General features: G+C 35.3%; 1 protein-coding gene across 24 annotated transcripts in view; it reads left to right on the plus strand.

The window, feature by feature from the left end:
- The window catches only part of srcin1b (SRC kinase signaling inhibitor 1b), a 133522-nt gene that overhangs the window by 13211 nt on the left and 93453 nt on the right, over window positions 1-26858 (plus strand). For 23 of the 24 annotated variants that reach the window (XR_012399187.1, XR_012399190.1, XR_012399192.1 and 20 more), the window contains exon 2: window positions 21588-21839. Coding sequence is in view for 20 of the 24 variants with exons in the window: in NM_001423741.1 (NP_001410670.1) it covers window positions 21648-21839 (192 nt within the window). In the remaining 4 variants the exon portion in view is untranslated. Of the gene's footprint in view, window positions 1-21587; window positions 21840-24438; window positions 24523-26858 lie in introns of those variants that run through there. The other variant, XM_073940548.1, reaches the window with a different exon arrangement.

Raw genomic sequence — 26858 nt, forward strand, 5'->3', positions numbered from 1 at the left:
GCTAATATTCATTTACATCAATGAGGGGAATAATACTGAGAGGCGCCAGCTGCTGTCTAGGCAACCCATGCCTTTTTTTCACCTCCCTTTCTTCATGCGTTCAATACGTTTTCCTGTGTCATTTAATTGTATTATACATAACTCAATTCCTGATCTCATTAGCTTGTATGTTTGGGTTGCTTTGGTTGTCACTGACATCTGGTGAAAACGTCAAGTCAACAGCAACAGAAATGTGTTTTCTGAGAAAAATGGTGCGCTCACTGCTGCATCTGTCTATCACTATATTGTTTTCTCTACTGCTTGCTTGAAAATCTTCACACTCAATCGAACCACATTTCACCTTAACCACGCAAACAAAACTCACAGCACCTTTTTCTAGATAAAACAAACTCTTCCCAGCCATCCTTATACCCGTGTCCCTGGAGATCGAGTCCTGCTCTGAGTGATTGCTGCTGAATGCCTCAAACGGTAAAATGTCACGCTGTTGGTGAAGCAGTAAAATGAGAAGTGATGAGATGTCAGGGAGAAAGAGCGTCCTTACTGTTTTTCCATTTGTGGTATGGAGCTGTCAGTCATTAGCGCTCCTTGAGAGTTCAGCTCTTGAAATAGACATTTTCATGTTATAGGTAATTGTCAAGGTGTTGCTATGTGGTTGCAAGGTGAAGGTTTCCAGAGTTAATAGCATTGTGACACAATCGACTCTCAGACACCGGTTGCTAAGGCTTTTTTAATGGTTTCTCTGGCTTAAGCTTTACTGAGTGAATTTAGACACATAAGTCACTTACTTACTTAGGGTGTTCTTCTAATTGGTTCCTTATTGATCTAAGCTGATTGAATTTTAACATGTTGCTGTGTGGTGGCTAGTTTAAAATGGTATCTTACTGGTCCAAAGACTATAGAATACACAAGACATGTCACTCTTATACATTTCAATAGGGATTAATTCAATTGTCAATATGAATGCTGTAGTTGAGGAAGCCCCGCCTTATAGTAAAAGAGCCAATCATCGATCAGTTTAGACCACAGGTGTCAAACTCAGTTCCAAAAGGGCCGCAGCTCTGCACAGTTTAGTTCCAACCCTAATTAAACAAACCTGATCAAACTAATTGAGTCCTTCAGGCTTGTTTGAAACCTACAGGTAAGTGTGTTGGAGCAGGGTTGGAACTAAACTGTGCAGGGCTTCGGCCCTCCAGGGATTGAGTTTGACACCCCTGGTTTAGACTAATGGTAACCCTGGGAGAGGGGGTCACTCTATAAACATGCACTTTGTGACTGTTTCTGCAGCTTCATTGATATTATGATGATAAACTTTATTGTATATTGCCCCTTTAAAAGAAGAATATTTACATCATATATAAAATATAGAGGTAAAATATAAATACAAGAATATTCTTATATGACTGTGGACACACTGTGCCTATACATAGTTTTGTCCAAACAGCTCCAAAAAGATGATTTTCATCACAGGTGCCCTTTAAGGTAAGTGGTTGCAAACAATTTATATAGGTTGAATTTAAATAAACAAATTAAATTGAACATTAAATTTAATTTGTTTGTTTAAATCCAGCTCATATATGTATAAAAATACATTTTTTCAGTGTCTAAGTATTAAAAATGTATATTACTTTAGACATTGAAAAAAGTCTGGCTGTAAGTGTGAAGTAAAATAAACTTTATTTTATACAGCACCTTTTAAAGAAGCATATTTACATACATATATCAAAATATACAGTAGAGGTAAAATATGAATGCAAGACTATGAGCATAAAAACTAGACAAATACACATCTGAATCTCAATGCCTTGCTTTACAGACACGAGAAATGTAGATACAACTCGAAATCTTCTACTTCAGGTCTCTGGTTTTGTAATCTGCATGAAATAAACACAAGCTACAATCTTTCCTATCTGACCTCATTATTTGAAATTAATCAACCACTACAAATGACAAATTTAGTAATCAACTTGTAAACAAAGCGGTCACTGTAATTTTGGGAGATATTTGCTGTCAAATTTTGTTTCTGTCGAATGTTTATTTCCTCGGAAGTGAATTTAGACACATAAGTCACTTACTCAGGGTTTTCTTCTAATTGGTTTCTTATTGATCTAAGCTGATTGAATTTTAGGTAACACTTTACAATAAGGTTTATTAGTTAATGCATTTACTAACATGAACTAATCATGAACAAAACATGTACAGCATTTATTAATCATAATTGAACATTTACTAATGCATTATTAACATTCAAGTCCATGCTTGTTAACATTAGTTAATGCACCATGAGTTAACATGAGCTAACAATGAACTACTGTATTCTCATTAACTAATGTTAACTAATATAAACAAATACAGTGGTAAATGCATTGTTCATTGTTTGTTCATGTTAGTAAATGCATTTATTAACATTAACTAATGAACCTTATTGTAAAGTGTGACCGAATTTTAACATGTTGCTGTGTGGTGGTCAGTTTAAAGTGGTGTCTTACTGGTACAAAGACTATAGAATACACAAGACATGTCCTCATATTTTTCAATTAGGGAAAAATGCAATGGTAAATATGGATACTCTAGTGAAGGAAGCCCTGCTTTTTAGTTAAAGAGCCAATCATCGATTGATTTAGACTAATGGTACCCTGGGGGAGGGGCTCAGTGTAAAAACATGTTCTTTATAACTGTTTCTGCAGCTGCATTGTTATAATAACAATAATAATAATAATAATCTGTTTGTTTAAATGCAGCCCATATATGTAAACTGTTTGCAACAATTTTACGAACATAATTGTTTTCAGTGTATTAGAAATGTATACTGCTTAAGACATCAACAGCAGATATTCTTGATAAGTCTTAACTCGGAGTGTGAAATAGGACGGTCAGCTATTTATATTGCATGAACGTAATACGTTCTTCTTTTCGGAATTTTTTGTTTTGTTAAGACAATTATCTGACACGACAGTTTCTCCTCCCGCGAGGCTTCGCATTCTTGTCAGAAAAGACAGTGCGGGGAGGAAGACAGCGACTGGCTTTCATTTTCACCCTGTCTCTCTCTCTCTCTCTCTCTCTCTCGCTCTCATTACTGTTTGGATTATGGATTTTCATATCAGGGCAGAGTTTCCTTTGAAGGCCCCTGCAGCGGTTCTGCTGTACAGTAAGTGGGTTGTGTGCCTCTTCTTCTCCATCATCCTTTTTCCTCTCCTTCCATCTCTCATTTTCCTACGCTGGACATTTTTGAAGTCGCTGGTTGTTAAACGCCTCTGGAGCTGCGCTGGGATTTTTAAATGCTCGGATGTCTTGTTTGTACCTCACGCACACATGCTCAAAATCCTGTAAACCGTCTCTTCATGCTCTGATGTCATGATGATGATGATGATGATGATGATGATGATGATGATGATGATGATGAGGGTGTCGTGGGCTCTCAAATCCCTCCATTCAGACTTTGATATGATGTAGGACAAGCTGCTGCTCTGTTTTTCCGTGCCACTTTCTCTAGTAATGGAAGAAACGTTTTAGTGTTTTCATTCAAGCATTTTCTTGTCGGCTTAGTCCCTTTATTAATCTAAGGTCGCCACAGCGGAATGAACCGCCAACTTATAGAGCACTTTTGCGCAGCGGTTGCCCTTCCAGCCACAACCCATCTCTGGGAAACATTCACACACACTCATACACTACGGACAATTTAGCCTACCCAATTCGTATTTTATTTGTTAATATTAACATTTGGGGCAGCATGGTGGCGCAGTGGGTAGCAAAATCACCTCACAGCAGGAAGGTCGCTAGTTCGAGCCCCGGCTAGATCAGTTGGCATTTCTGTGTGGAGTTTGCATGTTCTTCCCGTGTTCGTGTGGGTTTTCTCCATGTGCTCCGGTTTCCCCCACAAGTCCGAAAAAACATGTGGTTTAGGTGAATTGCGTAAGCTAAATTGTCACTTTATAGTCGCTTTTAAGTTTTTAAATTTTACATTATGGGGTTTAGGGACTGGTAAAGGTTAGTGACATTTTTTTTTGTGGTATATTTGTGTTTGTGTGTTGGTTAAGTGATCTGTGGCTTCTACTCTGCATTTACATGTGTTTGTTGTAGTGTTGTCACCATAGACTGTAAAAGATATGGACGTAGTATCCGTGACGTCACCCATAGGTTTCTGAAGAACCCAAAACAAGCTACTAGTAGGCGAGGCCAACCGTGGCCCTTTTGTTCGCGCGTCATCGCACCAATCGAGGGATACCAAACAAGGGCATACAGACGGCTGCTAGCATTAAGCTCAGACGGGCTTTCCTATGGGAGAAACACTTAATACTTCATTACGTGTGAGTCGTTTGTGTTCTGACCATATGTGCTTGGTTTTAGGGCTGCAACAACGAATCGATAAAAATCGATAACTAAAAGCGTTGGCAACGAATTTCATAATCGATTTGTTGGGTCACGTGACACGGAGACGTTTGATTTAAAAAAAAAAAAAAAAAAAGAAAGAACACTTTAGCTCAGCACTTTGAAGTGAGAACCGTAAAGTCCCTGGTGCTGGTGTTTTGTGTCTGGCGCTGAGCCAGAGAAAGACAGCGGGGTTACGTTGGTTTTGTTTTCGGTATTTCTGACACGTTCAGTGATAGACGGCATCAACTCAAAAAGCTTCTTACCCTAAAAAGATCTAAAATGTGTTTCCTAAAAAAAGACAAAGCAGGTTGTGTTTCACATCTGTGTTTTTCTTTTTTTTTTGCGTTCGATATTATGAGCACTGCTCCGTTTAAGCAGTCTCAATATTATCTATTATCACAATTATGCTCTGTTTTAACCACCTAATACTTCATTTGTGTTTTAGATATGTAAATACACACTACTAGACTAGTAGAAGTACTAGAGAAAGTACTAGTAGAAGTACTAGAAAAACAATACATTTAGTGTTTGTAAAACACACAAAAAAAATCTAACAATCCATTCAAAAATATTTTGCTGATGTGTTTTTATTCATATCTGATACACATTACACATAGTGAAAGTTACTAAAGAAGACTATGCGCTATTATTTTACATTTGATTATTCAATTACTGTATACCTGAATACAGTTCGACTTCTCGGAAAACAATAAAATGCTTTGTTAAATAAAAATGTTTTTTAGTTGTATGATCTTTTCCTTTATTGGATTTATCTATGCTTGTAGATTATGTAATTTTAAGCACTTTTCTACAAAATCATCACAATCAGTCTAAAATGATAAATTGTTTTTAAATGGTTAACTCATCTAAGTGAAATTGTATTTATATCGTAATATATATTTTGCAAAATAAAAAATATCACATTTATATTTTTCCAATATTGTGCAGTACGCATGGGACGGTACCTTTTATCAAGGTATACCGCGGTTTGAAAAAGTCAAGTTTTTAAAACGGCCATCATTTTCTGCTATGCTGTTCCTAAGGTATGTGTATGATTTTTATTATTATTATTATTTTTTTTTTAACAGATTTTAATAGTTTTTTTTTTTTTTTTTTAAGAAAAACAGTATCTCCAGCAGAAAAGATATGCAAAGATGCCATTTTAAATTTCAAAGAAACCTGTGTTTTTGAAACTAATGAAGACAGCAGAACAGTGACATGTTTACTGTTCCAAAATCATTTAAATGTGTCTCAAAATAAAATATATTGTGTTCAAAAGGGAAAAGGTTTTGGTATTAAATTCACTGAAATATGCTGCTTAAATATTTTTAAATACTTTTATTTATGTTGTGCATAAATTTTGTTTATTATAGCAATTAAAACTTTTTTTTTTTTTTAAAGAAAGGTTATGCTAATAAAAAAATGTATGTAAATAACCAGAGTTTGCTTGTTTTGATACATTATTTAAAATATGTGGCTAAGAAATAACAGAATTTTAATTTTAATGGGGCAAGTTAAAAAAAAAATTCAATTGGTTATTACAGAAAATTATTAGCATTTGCTGTATGAAAGTCTGAAATTTCATTCATAATGGTCTTAAAATGGGCTTGAAGTCTTAAATTTGACATGATGAAACTTACAGAAACCCTGTTTTTACCCAGATACTTAAATAATAGTAGTAGTAATCACAATATCGTCATACCGTGATATTTTTATCCAAGGTTATCATACCATCAGAAATTTATACTGGCCCATGCCTATCGTGCAGCCCTAGTTTGTTGCCTCACTAATGCTACATATTTCAAAATATACACATTGAACTCCAGGGGGTTTTGGGGAGGTCTGAGACCCCCATATTAATGCTTGATGCCCCCTAAAAACAAAAGCAAGATGTATGGGGGTCTGCCCTTTAGTAGTTAAGTTGCTCTGATCTGTGTATTTAATAATGTTACTACTTAAAATAATAGATAATGTAAATATACATTTGACCACCCCTATAATGGTTTAAAGCATTGCAAATGCATGTTTGTGCCAAAAAAACATTAAGCGGTTTGAAACCAGCGCATCTAGAGAACCAAAAGACAGCCTAGTTTAGATGCATAGTTTGTATTTTATTATACACTAGCACACACATGGATGTTAAACATTAATTTATTCATTTTCTTTTCGGCTTAGTCCTTTTGTTAACTCACGAACGCAGGGAGAACATACACACTCCACATAGAAATGCCAACCAACCCAGCCGAGGTTGGACCAGCGAACTTCTTGCTGTGAGACGACGGCACTACCTACTGCACAACTGCGTCGCCTGAATGTTAAACAGTAAAATAAAAATATGTCCAGTCATCCATTAATAGGTGCAGGAGTGCAGACCTGTCACTGTTTATTTAGTATTCAATATCCTTCAAAACACTAAAAACAAAAGTTTAATTAATAAATTAGAAGTAATTGAATTAAATGTGTAACTTTGGATCATTTTTTTGGTTCATATTACCGAACAAACTTGACCCCCGATCGTCAATGTATAATTCGCACCACAAAAGATACATTTAAACAGAGCTTATGCTTCTTCGGAGTGGTGCTGAATACATTTTTAATCCGTATATCCTGCATTTTGTGTTCTGATGAGCTGTTAGGGTCATGATATGCCATGTACTAAACTCTCGCTATTCCATTATGCTTGGGTGTATTGAGATCTTCAATCTATAGCACCTTTAATGGTCTCATGAAATTAAAATAAAGCTTTTTAAGTCTTGTTTTGAAGATATAAACCTGGTATACACATGCAAAGTGTGTAATTTGTCACTTACGACTAAATGGATCATCGTTTTTTTTTTTTTTCACATCATCTCATGCTTCAATTTTTCCTTAAATTTTGGCCAATCAAATGCTCTCTAGTATCTGCCCCGCCCCCTTCAAGACGCTTCTCATGTGCTTTTCATTTAATGCGCTTGAGCTCAACCATTCATTCAAATGTGATTAAAAGCAAAACACTATTGGCTGTTTTTGAAAAGAGGAGGGGCTACTATATGCCCCGCCCCATCTTCATGTTTCAGTTGAGATTACATCAAACATCGACTAATAATGCACATTTCAAAGCACATTACAGAACCTTTAAGTATTCAGTTTAAATGAATACTTTATCATTTTACCTGAGCGTTTCAGCGAGATATCATTATTCAGTTGACTTGTCGTTTTTGAAAAACTCACGAAATTTTCTCACAGCTGCTGCGCTCGTCAGGGGGTGGAGAAGGGCACAATTTGTACTAAATACACCAATTGTAACAAATTAAGATGCGAGTTAAAACAAACCATTTGGTATACAGTTAAAGGGGACGCAAATGCATGTAAACTAGGGAGGTTTAATCAGCAAAACAAGCAATTATACCGAGGGTATACGCAGTTATTGATTATCCAAACAGCTCGTGGAAAAAAGTATCTTGGCCAATCAAATGCTCTCTAGTATCTGCCCCGCCCCCTTCAAGACGCTTCTCATGTGCTTTTCATTTAATGCGCTTGAGCTCAACCATTCATTCAAATGTGATTAAAAGCAAAACACTATTGGTTGTTTTTGAAAAGGGGAGGGGCTACAATATGCCCCGCCCCATCTTCATGTTTCAGTTGAGATTACATCAAACATCGACTAATAATGCACATTTCAAAGCACTTTACAAAACGTTTAAGTATTCAGTTTAAATGAATACTTTATAATTTTACCTGAGCGTTTCAGCGAGATATCATTATTCAGTTGACTTGCCGTTTTTGAAAAACTCACGAAATTTTCTCACAGCTGCTGCGCTCATCAGGGGGTGGAGAAGGGCACAATTTGTACTAAATGCACCAATTGTAACAAATTAAGATGCGAGTTAAAACAAACCATTTGTTATACAGTTAAAGGGGACGCAAATGCATGTAAATTAGGGAAGTTTAATCAGCAAAACAAGCAATTATACCGAGGGTATACGCAATTATTGATTACCCAAACAGCTCGTGGAAAAAAGCATCTTGGCCAATCAAAATGCTCTCTAGTATCTGCCCCGCCCCCTTCAAGACGCTTCTCATGTGCTTTTCATTTAATGCGCTTGAGCTCAACCATTCATTCAAATGTGATTAAAAGCAAAACACTATTGGCTGTTTTTGAAAAGAGGAGGGGCTACTATATGCCCCGCCCCATCTTCATGTTTCAGTTGAGATTACATCAAACATCGACTAATAATGCACATTTCAAAGCACATTACAGAACCTTTAAGTATTCAGTTTAAATGAATACTTTATCATTTTACCTGAGCGTTTCAGCGAGATATCATTATTCAGTTGACTTGTCGTTTTTGAAAAACTCACCAAATTTTCTCACAGCTGCTGCGCTCATCAGGGGGTGGAGAAGGGCACAATTTGTACTAAATGCACCAATTGTAACAAATTAAGATGCGAGTTAAAACAAACCATTTGTTATACAGTTAAAGGGGACGCAAATGCATGTAAACTAGGGAGGTTTAATCAGCAAAACAAGCAATTATACCGAGGGTATACGCAGTTATTGATTATCCAAACAGCTTGTGGAAAAAAGTATCTTGGCCAATCAAATGCTCTCTAGTATCTGCCCCGCCCCCTTCAAGACGCTTCTCATGTGCTTTTCATTTAATGCGCTTGAGCTCAACCATTCATTCAAATGTGATTAAAAGCAAAACACTATTGGCTGTTTTTGAAAAGGGGAGGGGCTACAATATGCCCCGCCCCATCTTCATGTTTCAGTTGAGATTACATCAAACATCGACTAATAATGCACATTTCAAAGCACTTTACAAAACGTTTAAGTATTCAGTTTAAATGAATACTTTATAATTTTACCTGAGCGTTTCAGCGAGATATCATCATTCAGTTGACTTGTCGTTTTTGAAAAACTCACGAAATTTTCTCACAGCTGCTGCACTCGTCAGGGGGTGGAGAAGAGCACAGTTTTTACAAAATGTACCAATTGTAACAAATTAAGATGCGAGTTAAAACAAACCATTTGGTATACAGTTAAAGGGGACGCAAATGCATGTAAATTAGGGAAGTTTAATCAGCAAAACAAGCAATTATACCGAGGGTATACGCAATTATTGATTACCCAAACAGCTCGTGGAAAAAAGCATCTTGGCCAATCAAAATGCTCTCTAGTATCTGCCCCGCCCCCTTCAAGACGCTTCTCATGTGCTTTTCATTTAATGTGCTTGAGCTCAACCATTCATTCAAATGTGATTAAAAGCAAAACACTATTGGCTGTTTTTGAAAAGAGGAGGGGCTACTATATGCCCCGCCCCATCTTCATGTTTCAGTTGAGATTACATCAAACATCGACTAATAATGCACATTTCAAAGCACATTACAGAACCTTTAAGTATTCAGTTTAAATGAATACTTTATCATTTTACCTGAGCGTTTCAGCGAGATATCATCATTCAGTTGACTTGTCGTTTTTGAAAAACTCACGAAATTTTCTCACAGCTGCTGCGCTCGTCAGGGGGTGGAGAAGGGCACAATTTGTACTAAATGCACCAATTGTAACAAATTAAGATGCGAGTTAAAACAAACCATTTGGTATACAGTTAAAGGGGACGCAAATGCATGTAAATTAGGGAGGTTTAATCAGCAAAACAAGCAATTATACCGAGGGTATACGCAGTTATTGATTATCCAAACAGCTCGTGGAAAAAAGTATCTTGGCCAATCAAATGCTCTCTAGTATCTGCCCCGTCCCCTTCAAGACGCTTCTCATGTGCTTTTCATTTAATGCGCTTGAGCTCAACCATTCATTCAATGTGATTAAAAGCAAAACATCATTGGCTGTTTTTAAAAAGGGGAGGGGCTACTATATGCCCCGCCCCATCTTCATGTTTGAGTTGAGATTACATCAAATATCGACTAATAATGCACATTTCAAAGCACTTTACAGAACCTTTAAGTATTCAATTTAAATGAAAACTCGTGGAGGCTGTTGATGAAAATTAGCTTTGCAGCTAATTCTTGGGCAATTCTTTGATTGTCCATTGTTAAACAAAGAAATAAAGTAAAATAAATGACATAACCATTGCTATCCATGAGGTTCTTTCTCACCTGAAACCACACTTGTTAATGCGCATGCAAATTTGGCTGGATTGTTTGCCACAGCATCTGTGACCCCATATGTTGATATTGATGTCCATACGCATGCTGACAGTTTTACATGCATACGCGCATACGAAAGCGCCTCTGATGCTGTAAGTAGCCATTAGATCTGCTTTTCATTATCACTGCACGACTCCGAGGTCAGCCTAACATGTTTTAGTGCTGATGAAGCATGCAGATGGGACGGTTATTCATCTAAAACACGTCCTCTGACACCCGGCGCTGGGACTGACCCTGCATTAGCGTCAATCCTCCGTCTCTGGAGCCTCCTGTGAATGGTCTGTCACGAGGTCAGAGGTTAAACAGGATCCCGTCTCCACCGAGAGCCAGAAGAGGAGACGTTAATTAAAATGTAGTGGCGTGGGGTCAGATTTTGTGCCTCATTTAAACCCACTGGTGTGAAGTCTCAAGTCCACTGACGATTTTCTTGATACGGGTTTCTCCTCCTGGCCAAATTAATTAACATTCTGCTATTGCGGAGATGATTTAATGCTCATACTTATAATTAGATAGTTTCCTCGTTATTTTCCCAAAGCAACATGCCTCTTCAGAAGTTGTGTGCTGGATAACAAGCAGAATTAGTTTTTTTAGAAGAGTTTTTTTCTCCATCCTCCTTTTTAGAGAGCGTGTTTGTGTCCTGCTGTTTTATCTGCTGTAATGCTGATGAGCATCTAATCAGACTTTCACCTTCCAGCAGGTGTTTTCATGTGCTCCTGAAATATCAGCCTCCAGTTATGATTGCTTGTTCATTTCCTCTGACATCATCATCTCTTCCATTATCATGATATCTTTAATTTTTGGGGATCATGCATATCTTGGCTACTAATTTTCTGGTAGCACTGTGGTGTTAGTCTTTGTTTTTTAGCATGCATATTTAAACTCAAGGGGTTCTATTTGTGTCCTATAATTTATTTATTTATTTATTCTTTTTTTTTTTTATTGAACATTTTGATTTTGAACAAAGCCCGAGATCCACCCAACAGAATATGTAAAATAAAATAAAAACAGTAATATTGTAATAAGAAGTGCTAAATCAGGAGTCAAGCATAAATGACACAGTCTCTCTTATATTTTACCAAAATTGTAAAGTTTTTTTTATTTTTTTATTTTTTTTTCCCCCCACTGGCTCTATTTATTTTGGCTGTGTTGTATTCCAGACTAATAATGTCCAGTAGATAGAGCCTCAAGGATAGATCAGTTGGAGCAGATGGATGTAATTTATTTTTATAATGTATTATTTTTTTCTATTATATTATATATTTATCTTTGCCATGATGACAGTAAATATTATTTTACAAGACACTTCTATACAGTTTTTTTTAGAATTATTTTTTAGAAAAAGGACAGTGAAGATTAACGACAGGAAGGTGTGGGGAGCAGAGATGGGGAAGGATTGGCAAAGGACCTTGAGCTGGGAATTGAACTCGGGTCACCGTGAGCACCTGGGTGTTATGTGTCGACGCACTAACCACTAGGCTATTGGCGCCGACACTTCTATACAGTTTATTGTGACATTTGAAGGCTTAGCTTGGTTTATTAGGTAAATTTGGCCAGTGGTTCTCAAACTATGGTACATGTACCACTAGTGGTACGCAGGCTTCCTTCTAGTGGTACGCGGAGGAATCAAATATGTCATATGTACATATTTCAACATTTATCAATATTGATTTATGTATGAATATGATGACATATAGGTAGGGCCAGACAGAATCGGCAGACATTTTTAGCTATATTTAATAAAAAATCTGTGACAAATCCCTGTTCTACACGATAATATCTTTCTTATCATATTACTTTTATGTATTCATTTATTTTTTTTTATTGTTACTATAATTATATTTGAATTAAAACGTTGCCTATAGTTTAACTAAACAATATATAATTTCCTGAAACTTATATTATTATTTAATTCATATTCATATCCATATTTAATTTTATATTAAAGTCATTGCATTTGTTTGTTTTATAAATATTTATTTCATATTTATTTTATGTATATTATATAATATTTTAATCGTAATGATGATGATGATACTAATAAATATTATTATTTATATATTTTATTAGTTAATATATTATATATTTTATTTGATAATAATTTAAAAATAATTTCATGAAATTGAAGTGTCCTTTGAGACAGTTTATATTATTATTTTGTATTATTATATTATTTTAGATTATTTTATTATTATATTTCTTATTTTATATAATTTTATTAGAATATAATTCATTATTAGAATATTATTTTATATTATTATTATTTTATATTATCATGATGATGATACTAATAATTATTACTGTTTTTATTTATGTATATTAAATTATTATTACTAATTGATTAGATTATTTGCAGAATTAAATTATTATTTTATATTACAATTTTATACAATTGAACACAAGTTAATGGTTATTTGTAAATTTTTATTAAATATAAAATATTAATTAATTAATAATATACATTCTTATTTCATGGACTTTGTTGAAGAACTCTTAATTTTTCAGTATCTTCAACCTTAACATCTCTCTTGCTCTTTATCCAGTGTTCATCGCCTCTCGCCTGCTCCTGACACTTAACGAAGGATCATTAATCTCCAAGTCGCTTTACTGACTCCCCTCAGGCGAGAATTCCCAGAATCCCTTGACACTTACGGCCGATCATTCATGCCTGTTTAGGGCCATCAGAGGAGCCGCAGGTCGAAACACCTGTCATGCCACACTTGCTTTATGTGTCTGTCTGAGGAGTGTTCAAATTGGACGGTAATCAATCTTTGTCCACTCTCGCGGACACAAACACTCTAGATATTGATGAGTGATCACTTGCTAAGCTCATTTGTCATGCTTATAGGCGATTGCATGATAATCAAGGACAGGGAAAATCAACAAGAGATTACAACCAATTTAGCTTTCTAATAAACCTGGCTTGTGCTCAGTACAGTGATTATTGTTGGCTCTCTGAATCTCCTCTTTTGGAAGGCACTTTGGATAAAAGCGTTTGCAAAATGCTAATGTAAAACTGCCAGGCTGTGATTGGTCCTTTGAGGGCTCTTTTAGCTGATGATTGGTCCTTTGAGGTCTTGACTAGTTGCTCATTGGACTTTTAAGGGCTCTGCTAGCTTCTCATTGGCCTTTAAGAGCTCTGCTAGCTTCTGATTGGTTCTTTATGATCTTTTCTAGCTTCTGATTGGTCATTTAAGGGCTTTTCTATCTGCTGATTGTTTTTTTAAGGGCTCCTCTATCTGCTGATTGGTCCTTTTAAATGCTCTCCTAGCTACTTTGTGGTACTTAAAGGTGTTGACTAGTTGCTCATTCATCCTTTAAGGGATCTGCTAGTTTCTGATTTGTCATTTAAGTGCTCTGCTAGTTTTCGATTGGTCCATTAAGGGCACTGCTAGTTTCTGATTGGTTCTTTATGGGTTCTGCTAACTGATGAATTAAGGGTTTTTCTAGCTTTTGATTGGTCCTTTAAGGTCTCTGCTAGTTGCTCATCGGTCTTTTAAGGGGTCTTTTAGCATCTGATTGGTCGTTTAAAGACTGCAAGAATCTGATTGGTTCTTTAAGGGCTCTGCTTCTGATTGGTTGTTCATGAGCTCTGCTAACTTTTGATTGGTCATTTAAGGGCTCTTCCAGCTGATGATTGTTTGCTGCTCATCGGTTCTTTAAGGGACCTGCTAGCTTTTCATTGGTCCTTTAAGGGCTTTACTTGAATCTGATTGGTTCATTAAGGAATCTGGTAGCTTTTAACCTGTTCTTTATGAGCTCTAATAGCTTCTGATTGGTCCTTTAAGGGCTCTTCTAGCTGATCATTGGTTTTTCAAGGGCTCTGCTAGCTTCTGATTGGTTCTTTATGAGCTCTAATAGCTTCTGATTGATCTTTAAGGGCTTCTCTAGCTGATGATTGGTCCTTTTAAGGGCTCCTCTAGCTCCTCATTGGTACTTTTAAGGACTCTGCTAGCTTCTGATTGGTCCTTTATGAGCTCTGATAGCTTCTGATTGGCCATTTAAGGGCTTCTCTACCTGATGATTGGTCCTTTAAGGGCTCTTCTAGCTTCTCATGGGTTCTCTAAGGGTTATTCTAGCTTCTGATTGGTTTATTATGAGCTCTGATAGCATCTGATTGGTCATTTAATGGCTTTTCTAGATGGTGATTGGTCCTTTTAAAGGTTGTTCTAGCTTCTCATTGATTCTTTAAGGGCTCTGCTAGCTACTGATTGGTTCTTTATGAGCTCTGATAGCTTCTGATCAGTCATTTAAAAGCTCTTCTAGCTGATGATTGGTCTGTTAAGGGCTCTTCTAGCTGCTCATTGGTTCAAGGGCTCTGTTAGCTTCTGATTGGTCCTTTCAAAGGCTCTGCTAATAATCTAATTGGTTCATTTAATGGCTCTGCTAGCTTCTGATTGGTCCTTTATGAGCCCTGATAGCATCTGGTTGGTCTTTTAAGAGCTCTTCTAGCTGATGATTGGTCATTTGAGGTCTTGGCTAGGTGCTCATTCTTGCTCTCAAGTGCTCTGCTAGCTTCTGATCAGTCCTTTATGGGCTGTGCTTCTTTTGAGGGCTCTTTTAGCTGCTGATTGGTCATTTAAGGTCTCTGATCGTTACTCATCGGTTCTTTAAGGGCTCTGCTAGCTTCTGATTTGTTCTTCAAGGGCTCTGCTAGCATCTGATTGGTTCTTTAAGATCTCTGCTAGTTTTTGATTGGATATTTTTTAATTTTTTCTCTTCATTACCAACAAAGGGGACTAAATGTTAAAGACTGTAACTTTTTAATGCTTCAAACATTTGAAAGCTTTTTTCTTTGAGAGGAATAACATGTCCACCTCTGACTCGTTCGCTGGTCTGTGATGACTGTATAATTATGTATAATAATATTTATCTGAACATAAGCAGATGCTTGAAGGCCACACGGCTGTTTGGAAATAATAATAATCATCATTACTGTGTTTGCTGCAGCTAGTGACACTCAAATTGCACACTTTGGATTTCAAGTAAGTTATTGGTGGCCATCAAGGTGTAATTTTTCCTGCCAGGCCTGCTTGGATGCATATAGTTTATAAAATACACCAAAACCTTACTAGGGAAGTGTTTTGTTGCCCTGATGTATGGTCAGAGCTATGGATCAGTTTACACACATTCACGTGATTTATCACTGTTTGAATCAACAATGAATTCAACAATTCACTTTAACCTTAAGTGGTCTTACAAACCTGTATATTCCATTTGTCCTCCTTATGGTCAGGAATGAGCCGTCTTCACCAAACCGAGAAATGAAAGAAGCAATATTTTAATTTCAATCCTCAAATCTATTTTGCTTGAAGAAACAAGATTATCATTCATCAAAAACTATGTAAATGTAGGTTTTCCCTCATCAGTGTGCAGTATTTCATCAATATTTAATCAGTGGCTACCAATAAAAACTGACACTGCTTGTAACGGATTTCATTTTTAAATCTCCTAGTGCTCTCGGAGTGTGTATGCCAGTGTGCGATTGTATTTTCCCCTCTGGGCTTACCATAGAGAGGTGATGCGCACGTCACGTTTTAAAATGACTAATAATGAGTTCAAAGTCACTTTAGACTTTGTTTTTGATGAACAGTGCATTATTGTCTTAAATTTGCACGTTTAGGAGACTCTTGAATGCTTTTTAATGTAAGAATAAACATGCACATTTTTTGAAAAATAATAAACTTTCTGCCATAACCAAAATGCTATTTTTATGTTTAAATTGTTTATTGTAAAAAAACAAACACTATATCAGTACAAATAGTTACATTATCTTTATCTTTGTTTTTTGCTTTTTACAAAAAATAATAAAATTATATATATATATATATATATATATATATATATATATATATATATATATATATATTATAAAAAATGAAAAATATTAATAATAATAATTATAATAATAATAATGATAATAATAGAAGAGGAAAAGAAAAATAGAAACGAGTAATAAGTGTACAGAAAATTACAACCAAATATCACAATCAAGTGTTCAGATACATTGTCAATGTTGAAAGTAAATATTTACAATTAAACAGTGTAAAATAGTATTAGATAAAACAAACAAATTAAATTAGTATGAAATAAACTAGAAAGGGAAGGAGAGTGCATCTATTAAATGGAAGGCAATACCTTAAGAGAATAAAAGTAAGTTATAAAACATTGCCACTTTTTAAAGAAATTAGTTTTCTCAGAGCATCTAACGTTTTCCAACTTAAGAAACTGCATGGTATCCACAAGCCATTGGGATGTAGTTGGAGGCTTATTTGATTTCCAGTGATGTAGAATGTGACTCCTGGCTAATAGTGAGGTAAAGGCCAAAACACTTGGGACCAAATCTTTGGAACACCAAAACAGCAACATCAGGGGATGGGTTTATATTTACCTGCAACACCTTGGACATATTGTAAAATAATTAACCCAATAATTCTGTAATGGAGGGTACATAAAGAACATAAACATAAAACTCAAATTACACCTTGGTGCATGACATCTGTCACATCACTAAGGCGAGCACAAATTGTACTAGAACGTATTCTCTGCAGAGCACCAAGACACCGTTCTTCCTCAATTCATATTCCCAATTAATTTTCCCAAGATTTTTTAATTTTAGTAAAGAGAACAATCATCCAAGCTTAAAATGCGCCCATAGATTTTTGAAATTTGTGATGTTTGTTGCGGGTTTAGTTGCAGTAACTCTTTCCATACCTGTAGCTTAGGCAGAGATGGGTAGCCTGAGAATAAAGTAGCAGAGCAATGTCTAGTCTGTAATAATCTAAAAAAAAAATAAAAAAATTGGATTCTGACGGCTCCATTTCAGAAGAAAGTTGTGCATAGTTGCAAAATAGACCCTTCCCTATACAGGTCCCGAAATCTTTTTTTAACATTTGCATACCATTGCTTAAATACAGGATCCGTAAGGGATGGGGAAACATGCGATTTCCCAGTAGTGCCGTTAATATTGAAGCAGAGGTAAAATTAACAAATTGTTATTTTTGATTATATATTTTATTATTTAGTTTTTTTCAAAAGTAACAATACAGAACATCAAAACTAAGCAACAAAAAACTAAAGTAAAACATACACAGTATATAAAATAAATAGGTCAAATAAAAATAAATAAGTAAAAATGGAGAAGATACAGTATAAACAAGTGGGGGAAAAAACTATTTTGTCAAATCAAATCAAGTGGTACTGTTTTAATATAATTCAAAAGGGGATTCCAAATCTTTTTAAATATTTCATCCTTTCCTCTCAAAGAATATGTGATCTTCTCCAATGGTATACAGTTGCAAACTTCTGAGATCCACAGTCCAATTGGTACATCAGAGTCTGTTTTACATTTTAAAGCAATGCATTTTTAGCTATTATCAGCAACATTAGTAAGTTCAATAGCATAATTATGCTGGAGGTTAGAATTTGTGTAATTGCTCAATAAACATATCTCTGGATCCAAGGGAAAATCAGTTCCATGAATCTGCGATATGACATTGCATATGTGTACCCACAACTCTTTCACTTTAGGGCACAGCCATGTAGATTGCAAGAATGTACCTTCTTCTATACCACATCTGAAGCAGAGGGGAGAAATACTGCTTTTAAATTTGTGTAATCTGGATGGAGTATAAAAAAGCTGGTGTAAGAAAATAAACTGGATTAGTCTAAATCTGGAATTCAAAGTTGAGGTAGCCCCATCTCTACATAGCTGACCCCACAGGTCATTTTCTGGTGTTATCCCCAAATCCTGTTCTTAGTTAGACTTAGTAGTTAGACTGTATCTGGGTCAGTCAAAGGTTGTCTTAGCATCAAAGCCTCATATGTTCTAGAAATTGTTTCATGTAACGGTTTATCAGAAAAAAAACAAGTTCCTCCATAGCAGTTAAATTGGGTATTTTGGGATAATTTTTTTATTTGACCCTTAAACAATCCCTCAATTGCAAATTTCTAAAGAATTCTTTATTGGTCATGTTATATTTATTTTTAATTGTTCAAATGACATTAAAACACCATCATCAAAACAATACTCTGAATGCGTAATTCCAGCCTGATCTCACGAGAAAACGAAAGTAAGCTAACCAATGAGCCACCATGTCGCAATATAGAATTTTTTTGACCTCATATTTGTTTGAGTTTGCAAGACTTATTAAGACACAGCAAAAAAAAATTATCAGTATTATTAATATTATTTAGGGGACACCCATTGTGCACAGTGAATGTAAACGAGCACTGATTTGTGTCTGATGTCACGATCTGCTTAATGTTGATGTCATGTGTGAGTGCAGAGCTTTTGGATGGTGTGTGTGTGTGTGTGTGTGTGTGTGTGTGTGTGTGTGTGTGTGTGTGTGTGTGTGTGTGTGTGTTATATCCTCCATCAGCGGAGGGTTTTCAGCTGTAGGTTTGACAGCTTGCCTGCTTCATCTTGTTCAGCCTTTATCACATCATCAGACAATTTCCGGCACACCATCTCACCATCTTATCTGCATGCCTGATTTCCTCTTCCCAGCTTTAACATGACACTTTTTTCCTCCCGTTGGGCTCCAGAGCAATGACTGTATCGTTTGCTGCACGTGTGAAAACTGCAGGCTTTAACTGTGTGTGTGTGTGAATCTCACGTCTTCAGTAAATTTGTCCTGTTGCTTCATTCAGGTTTCCTCCGGGTGCTTCGGATTCCCCCACAAGTCAAAAGAATGAGATTGTATGGATGTTTCCCAGTAATGGGTTGCAGCTGGAACAGCATCTGCTGCGTAAAACAGTTGCTGTAGAAGTTGGCAGTTCATTTCGCTGTGGCGACCCCTGATTAATAAAAGGGCTAATCTGAAAAGAAAATGAATGAATTAATTTAGTTGTGTTTTTCAGCTTAAGGTTAAATGAGAAAACTTATTTGCTTATTTTGGTTGATGCAATGTATAATTAGTGTTATAAGATAACTAGTGTATTTGTTATATTATTTATAAAGAGTTTATTATGTTATATGTAATAAATTATTTTATTTTAATGTTTTTTTTATTTTAATGTTTTTATTTGGGTATTTTTCATTTTCTATTAATCTTGCTATTGAAAATAAAATATTTATTAGTTGATGTTGCTAGTATAATAATAATAATAATAATAATAATAATAATAATAATAATAATGATAATAATAATATAAGTATCAGTAGTTTTTTATTTTGTTTTATCATCATCATCAACCTCTATTATTATTATTATTATTATTATTATTATTATTATTACAAACAGTTTATCATGTTATAAACAAATGATTTTATTTTAGTGTTTTTTGTTTTTCTATTTTTATTTTGGTATGTTTAAGTATTTTCTTTGAATCATGTTATTATTAATAACATAATTATTAGTTGATGTTCTTTATTATTATTATTATTATTATTGATATTATTGTGTATTATTATTATTATTATTATTATTAATGTTAATAATAACAATGATATGAGTATCAGTAGTTTGTATTATTTTGTTTTATCGTCATCATAATCATCATTATTAATATTATTATTATTATTATTAATATAAGTGTTATTATTATTGTTTATAAACGCTTTATTATATTTTTATGTTTTTTATATTTTTATTTTGGTATGTTTAATTATTTTCTATGAATCATGCCATTTATTAGTTGAGAATGTTTATTATTATTATTATTATTAATGATGATGATAATAATATTAATTATAATGATGATGATTATTATAATGATGATAATAATAATAATAATAATAGTAATAAAAATGAGCAGTAATAGTTTTTTGTGTTGTTGTTATTATTATTATTATTATTATTATTATTACCAATTTATCATGATATAAACAATTTTATACTATAAAAAAATAAACTAAACTATTTTATTATGTTTTTTATTTTAGTACGTTTTAATATTTTCTATAATTATGTTGTATTATTTATTAGTTGATGTCTATTATTATTATTATTATTTTTCATTCATTCATTCATTTTCTTGTCGGCTTAGTCCCTTTATTAATCTGGGGTCGCCACAGCGGAATGAACCGCCAACTTATCCAGCAAGTTTTTACGCAGCGGATGCTCTTCCAGCCGCAACCCATCTCTGGGAACATCCACACATACACACACACACACTACGGACAATTTAGCCTACCCAATTCACCTGTTATAAAATAAAATAAACTTACCTTGCTACTGTGTCGCCTATTATTATTATTATTATTGTTATTAATATTAGTAGTAGTAGAAGTAGTAGTTGTTGTATTAGTAGGTGTAGTAGTAGTAGTATTAGTAGTAGTAGCTTTTTATTATTTTGTTTTTATTCTCCTTTTAATACTGTTAGGGGTCAAAGCATATTCACTTTAGAAACACAACAGAGAAACCAGAGAGTTGTGGGTTAATATTCCTATAAAACGCTTTTGCTGATACAAAATAAACCATTGATAGCATGCCATCCAAGCACTTTCGGCATCAGATTTCCACTTCCTAAAACTGTTTAGTGTGTACAGTATAAATATGCAGTTGAAGTCAGAATTATTAGCCCCCCTGAATTATTTTTCCCCACTTTCTGTTTAACAGAGAGAATCTGTTTTCAACACATTTCTAAACATAATAGTATTAATAACTCATTCCTAATAACTGATTTATTTTATCTTTGTCATGACGACAGTAAATAATATTTGACAGAATTTTTCCAGATACTAATATTCAATTTAAGTGACATTTAAAGGCTTAACTAGGTTAACTAGGCAGGTTAGGGTAAATAGACAAGACATAGTCTACAGAACATACCATCGTTATACTATCGAAAACAAATATTGCTTAAGGGGGCTAATAATATTGACCTTAAAATGGTTTTAAAAAATTAAGAACTGCTTTTATTCTAGCCGAAATGAATGAAATAAGACTTTCTCCAGAAGCAAAAATGTTATCAGAATTGCTGTGAAAAATTCTTTGCTCTGTTAAATGTCACTTGAGAAATCTTTGAAAAAGAATAAATGTTTCACAGGAGGGCGAATCATTTTGCCCTCAACTAAACGGCTCCATCACACTTCCAGATAAGCAGCTCTTGACCTTCTGTTTTCTCCACAGGTGTGTGAGGCAGAAGTCGAGGGCGATCTGGAGAAGCAGCGGTCCGATAAAGTGCTTGTGATGTTGCGTGGGGATGATGCCGAATACCAGCGCCGCTATCACACTCTGGCCAGCAGCACACGCCGCCTCTCCAACCCAGACATGGAGGCCTTTGCCAGACTCCAGAAGAGCAGCGACATGGAGCATCAGAGGAGCAAATACCCTCCGCAGCACGCAGCCACGCTGGTCAACACCAACTGCGCTCGCCAGCAGGTAACACATGCCTATCAACAGCAGTGCTTTTGAAAGTAATCCATTACAATATTGTAGTGGTGTAACGGATCACAAATCTCACGGTTTGGATCACATTATGGTTTTTTTAGTCACGGATTGGACCATTTTCAGATCAGCCAGAAAGGGGAGGAGACAAATGTCATTTTCTTTCCATTTATTACAAAAACAGCACTGCAAAGACAAGAACATATTCAGTGCTGTGAAAAGTTCAGTGCTAATACTACTGTTGCTGCTAATGCTAAATGTAAAAATCTAACATTATAATTAGTATAACCCTTATTTATTTTTAGTCTAATTTTCAATAAATAATTCAGGTATTCACTCATAAAACTTCCTGTTTCATTGCTAGATGATCATTTCTGAAGAATTATTCAGTGGCATGTTTTTGATGGCTGTTTTTTCGTTGGTTTATTTTCATATTTTTCATATGACACATGTACAAGTTATAGCTCAAATGAAAGCTCTTGCCGGTGCTCATACGGTTAGAGCATTCTTTATAAAGAATTATATTCACATATCAAACAGTTGTTGAATGAATTGTGGTGTTTCCATGTCGTAGAAGTTTAAACAATACATTTATGATCAATAAGCAGCCCCAGATAGCACAGACAGCTGTCATCTCTTACCCTATGCTGTGCGCTTCAGGGCCACTCTCCTCTGTTTTTGAGGTGATGTGCATAAGTAATCCTTTTATATGTCTGATGTGGTCCAAACACAGTGAATTATGTTTGATCAAACAAAAGAATAGTGAAATATGAAAACAATGATCGCTCCCTGTGGCTTGTACAGCACCTCTCATCAGTTGGAATACAATAGCTTTTGCATAGATTATGGTAGAGACATTTTTCTTTTTTCCCTATGATTACAGACATGTGCAGGAACCACCAACATTAATTATAGCTCGCTAGACCACACAGAACCCAAAAGGTACACTTTTTAATTTGAGTTTATAAAAAAAAAATACAAAAAGCACCTCTTTTTTTAGGTGTTTATTATAACACAGACGACATATACAGATATTTTAAACACTTTCAATATTGTTTTATGAAAATGCAAAGGGTTTTCTTTAAAATGATACCAATTTTTTGCATTTACACCTCTGCATGTGGATTTGGGAAGCTTTTAAATTTGGGTAGGCAAAATCCAGGCGGAAATCCCAAAATAGCAGCAGAGTACTGGTTGTTTTATTGCTCTTGTTGATTGTACGGTGTCCTTGAGTTGCTAGAAAGGCGCCTTTAAATAAAATGTATTACTATTATTATTATTAATATTGTTATCATTATTATTAAATAATGTAATTGCTGCCTACAACTTTCATTTTTGAGCACCGATAAATGCATATGATGGTGATTTTTTTTTTTTTTAACATCAGTGGTTTTATCTAAACTATAAGCTGTTATCCCTGTACGTCTGTGTTATTTGACTGTTTGTAACTTCATAACTAACTCAAAAGACTAAAGACTTTCTTGATTTTTGCGTTATTGAAACACAGATTTAAATGCAGCGATTCAAAAGATTAATAAATACATACAAATCAACATCATTTATAATTTATGTTGCGTGAGTGTTGAGATCCTGATCTCTTACTGATTGATCGTGCAGTTCACACTGAATGCATTAATTCAGGCCAAACATGTAGTGACAGAAAACACCTTTAATAACCTGAGAAACCCACCACATCTCCAATAACCCACCATAACTTTTTCCATCATTATTATATTTTACAGCAAAGTCTAAATGCTTTCATTCATGTGATTTTAACGAGGCAAGAGGCAATCTTTGTGTGATTGTTACAAATTTAGGATGAATCTATGAATGAATAAATTTATTAATCCACAGGTCACGTGTGTTCCGAACTGTGGGTTGTGATCCACACGAATCACAGATCAACAGTGATCCGTTACAACCCTACAATATTGAGTTACTTCCCAAAAAGTAACTGCCGTAGTTGCATTACTTTTTACCGTAAGCAATGGATAGGGCTGAGCAATATTGCAAAAAAAATTATGATATCATGTTTCATATGTACCAGTATCAATAATTATTGAATTTTTTTTACCAATACATTTACACGGGGTGTCAGCGTTCGACCGAGGGGCTAACTGATGTTGGGGCTGACGTGATCCTCATAGCAGTGTCAGCCAATTAAATTAGTCCGCAATCGGCTACTGTCTGAGCTGGGGTATTTGCATAAAGCGATCTGATTGGCTGACCCTTCTATTGGTCCTTGAAAAGTTGAGAAATCACCAACTTCTGCAACAAGCAATGCTGCTGAAGCAGCGCAGAGGATCCACAGTTCAGTTCGGCAACACTTGACGTGAATGGGAAGCATTGACTCTGACGCCTCGTGTGAATGGGGCACAAGCAGGGCTTAATTTGTGCACCTCTGAAGCCTGATTTATACTTCTGCGTCAGGTGACCGGCGTAACCCACGGCGCAGGCAACGCGCGTGGCTGTGCATTTATACTTCTGCGCGCTGTCTCTGTTGGTCTTCATTAACACTTCCGAAACACTAGTTGGCAGTGAGGTGTAAATCTTTCTCTGTGTCGAGTTTCTTCGCTGCTTTTTTGCGTTCCCTGAACACTTCCGGGTTGTACAAGTGGCTCAAACTCGCTCATTTTGAGGCAGGAACCGGCGGACGTGCAACAACTTTAACTATGAGGTAAACACAAAACCAAACTTTCCATCCGGAGCTCCTTGACGGGACTCCACACTTGTAAACAATCGCTCGCGCCATTCGCGCGGCTCTCGGTCCCGCCCAGACTCGGCAGCGCTACCAAGCTGACCAATCACAGACCAATCACAGAGCGCATCCATTGAGCTTATTGCTATTTCTTCCAAGGCACACCCTCAGCAGCAACATTTTAATCAATCCATAGCGCTTCATACCGATACTACATACCAAATCTTTTTTTTTAGCGATATTGACAATGGTGTTCGTTCAATAAATATTGATAATGATTTTATCGCCCAGCCCTAGTAGTACATTGCGTTACTTTTAAGTTACGTTTGTGTTATTTCTCCTTACCTTTGCTAAGGCTTGATCTCTTATAGAACTTGCAGCCTTTTTCACTTCTTTTTTTTTAAATAGAAAAGCTCTGTACTTTTTGTCTCATTAGTTGCATAAAATTACTCTCCAGAGAAACTCCTGAATTCCTGAAAACTCTCCAAACATAGCACTAAGAACAAGTAAAAATATTGAGCCTGGTTGATGGAATGGCAGGTGATGGTTTGAATCTGGCCTTTGTTGTCTTGATCCTCCACAGCTTCACATTCTACAAATGATGCTTGATATCTATATTCTCACATTATGATGTTTAAATATTGAGAAGGTCTTTGATTGGTGTTTTTCCGCTTGCCGTGTAGCCTTTGTCATCCTTTTTTTTCCTCATCCTCTCTCCTCTTCAGACTGTCATACTTCCTCCCACCTCTAATGACTTCTTTCATCCTCCTCCTCTTTACTGTCATCTCATTGGTTCTTGTTAAGTCAACCAACACTACTGCTGATGCTCATTCTGGAACAGGAACAAATGGCACATGGAAACTTTAAAATATTCTAACAAATGATTAACTTTTCAGAGATTTATTTGCATATCATTGTTTCTATGTAGGTGATACGGTATCATAAGATCACTGGTTTAAGTTCCGGCTGTGTCAGTTGGCATTTTTGTGTAGAGTTTGCATGATCTCCCTGTGTTGGCGTGGGTTTTCTCCATGTGTTCCGGTTTACCCCACCAGTCCAAACACATGCGCTATGGGGGAATTGAGTAAACTAAATTTGTCGTAGTTTATATGTGTGAATAAGTGTGTATAAGTACTGGGTTAAAGCTGGAAGGGCACCCGCTGTGTAAAACATATGCTGGATAAGATGGCGGTTATAACCTAGCCTGATGAATGTGCTACTTTTGTCATATGAATTTACCACATTGACTAATATATAAAGTGACTTGGACTAACTCAGTGTGACTTGTTTGCTTAAGAAGTGTTGACAGTGGACCTTAATGACCCATTTCTATTGACTGGTGCAGTACGGTATGGTACGAGTTACCTTTAGACCATGTTTAGGCCATAATACTCCCCTACTCCCTTTAAGCTTGTACTTGTTGTAGCAGACTGCCAACATTTACATTATAATTCAGGAAGTTATTAAATGGTCTCCAGATATCTTCAAACATATTTTGTTGCTTTTTGACAATGTAGGTGATCTTTTCCATTGACAAATGTGACGCCATTTCTTTAATCCACCTTCCTATTGTAGATTAATTTATATTTTTTCAATTAAGAGCAATAATGCGTTTAGCTTGTAAAATACACCTCTATGAATCTGACCTCTTTGCTTTGTAAGAGGGATATATACCCAGGATAAAAATCTTAGGATCTAATGACAATTTATTTGATAAAATTTGGTTAATTATTTCAATAACACCTTGCCAAAAGGGTTTGACTTTCACACATTCCCATATACAGTGGTCAAGTGTTACCTCATTACAGTTTATACAGGTATCTGGAATATTATCGTTAAACTTATACAATATAGCAGGAGTCATGCATGTTCGTATTAACCATTTGTACTGGACGAGTTCCAGGCTACTATTGATTGTTTGTATCTGAGCTTTCTTACATGAGTCCAATCCTCTAGAGATATTTCATCTTCTATATCTTCTTTCCGTAAGCTTAGTTTTGATTCGTTAGAGCAAGATATGAATAATCTGTACAAAGGGGAGATTGAACCTTTATCATAACAGTGTCCTATGACTGCTGCCTCTAATGAGGAAATGGTAGGAATATCTAATGAATGATTTTGCATATTTAAACAATTTAGAAAACTTTTTAAACAAAGTTTATTTTTTTACATGAGACGTACATGAGAAATCCAAATGTACAATGCTTATTTTACTGGCGCACAAAGGTAACTAACTAAAGTTAATCCACTGCAAAAAGAAAGTTAGTTTCGAATAGTGTTAGCTAAGTGGCTCCTTTTCTTTTTTTTTTTTTTTT

The sequence above is a fragment of the Danio rerio genome, chromosome 24 (assembly GCF_049306965.1).
Source record: "Danio rerio strain Tuebingen ecotype United States chromosome 24, GRCz12tu, whole genome shotgun sequence".
In the NCBI taxonomy this organism is placed as follows: domain Eukaryota; kingdom Metazoa; phylum Chordata; class Actinopteri; order Cypriniformes; family Danionidae; genus Danio; species Danio rerio.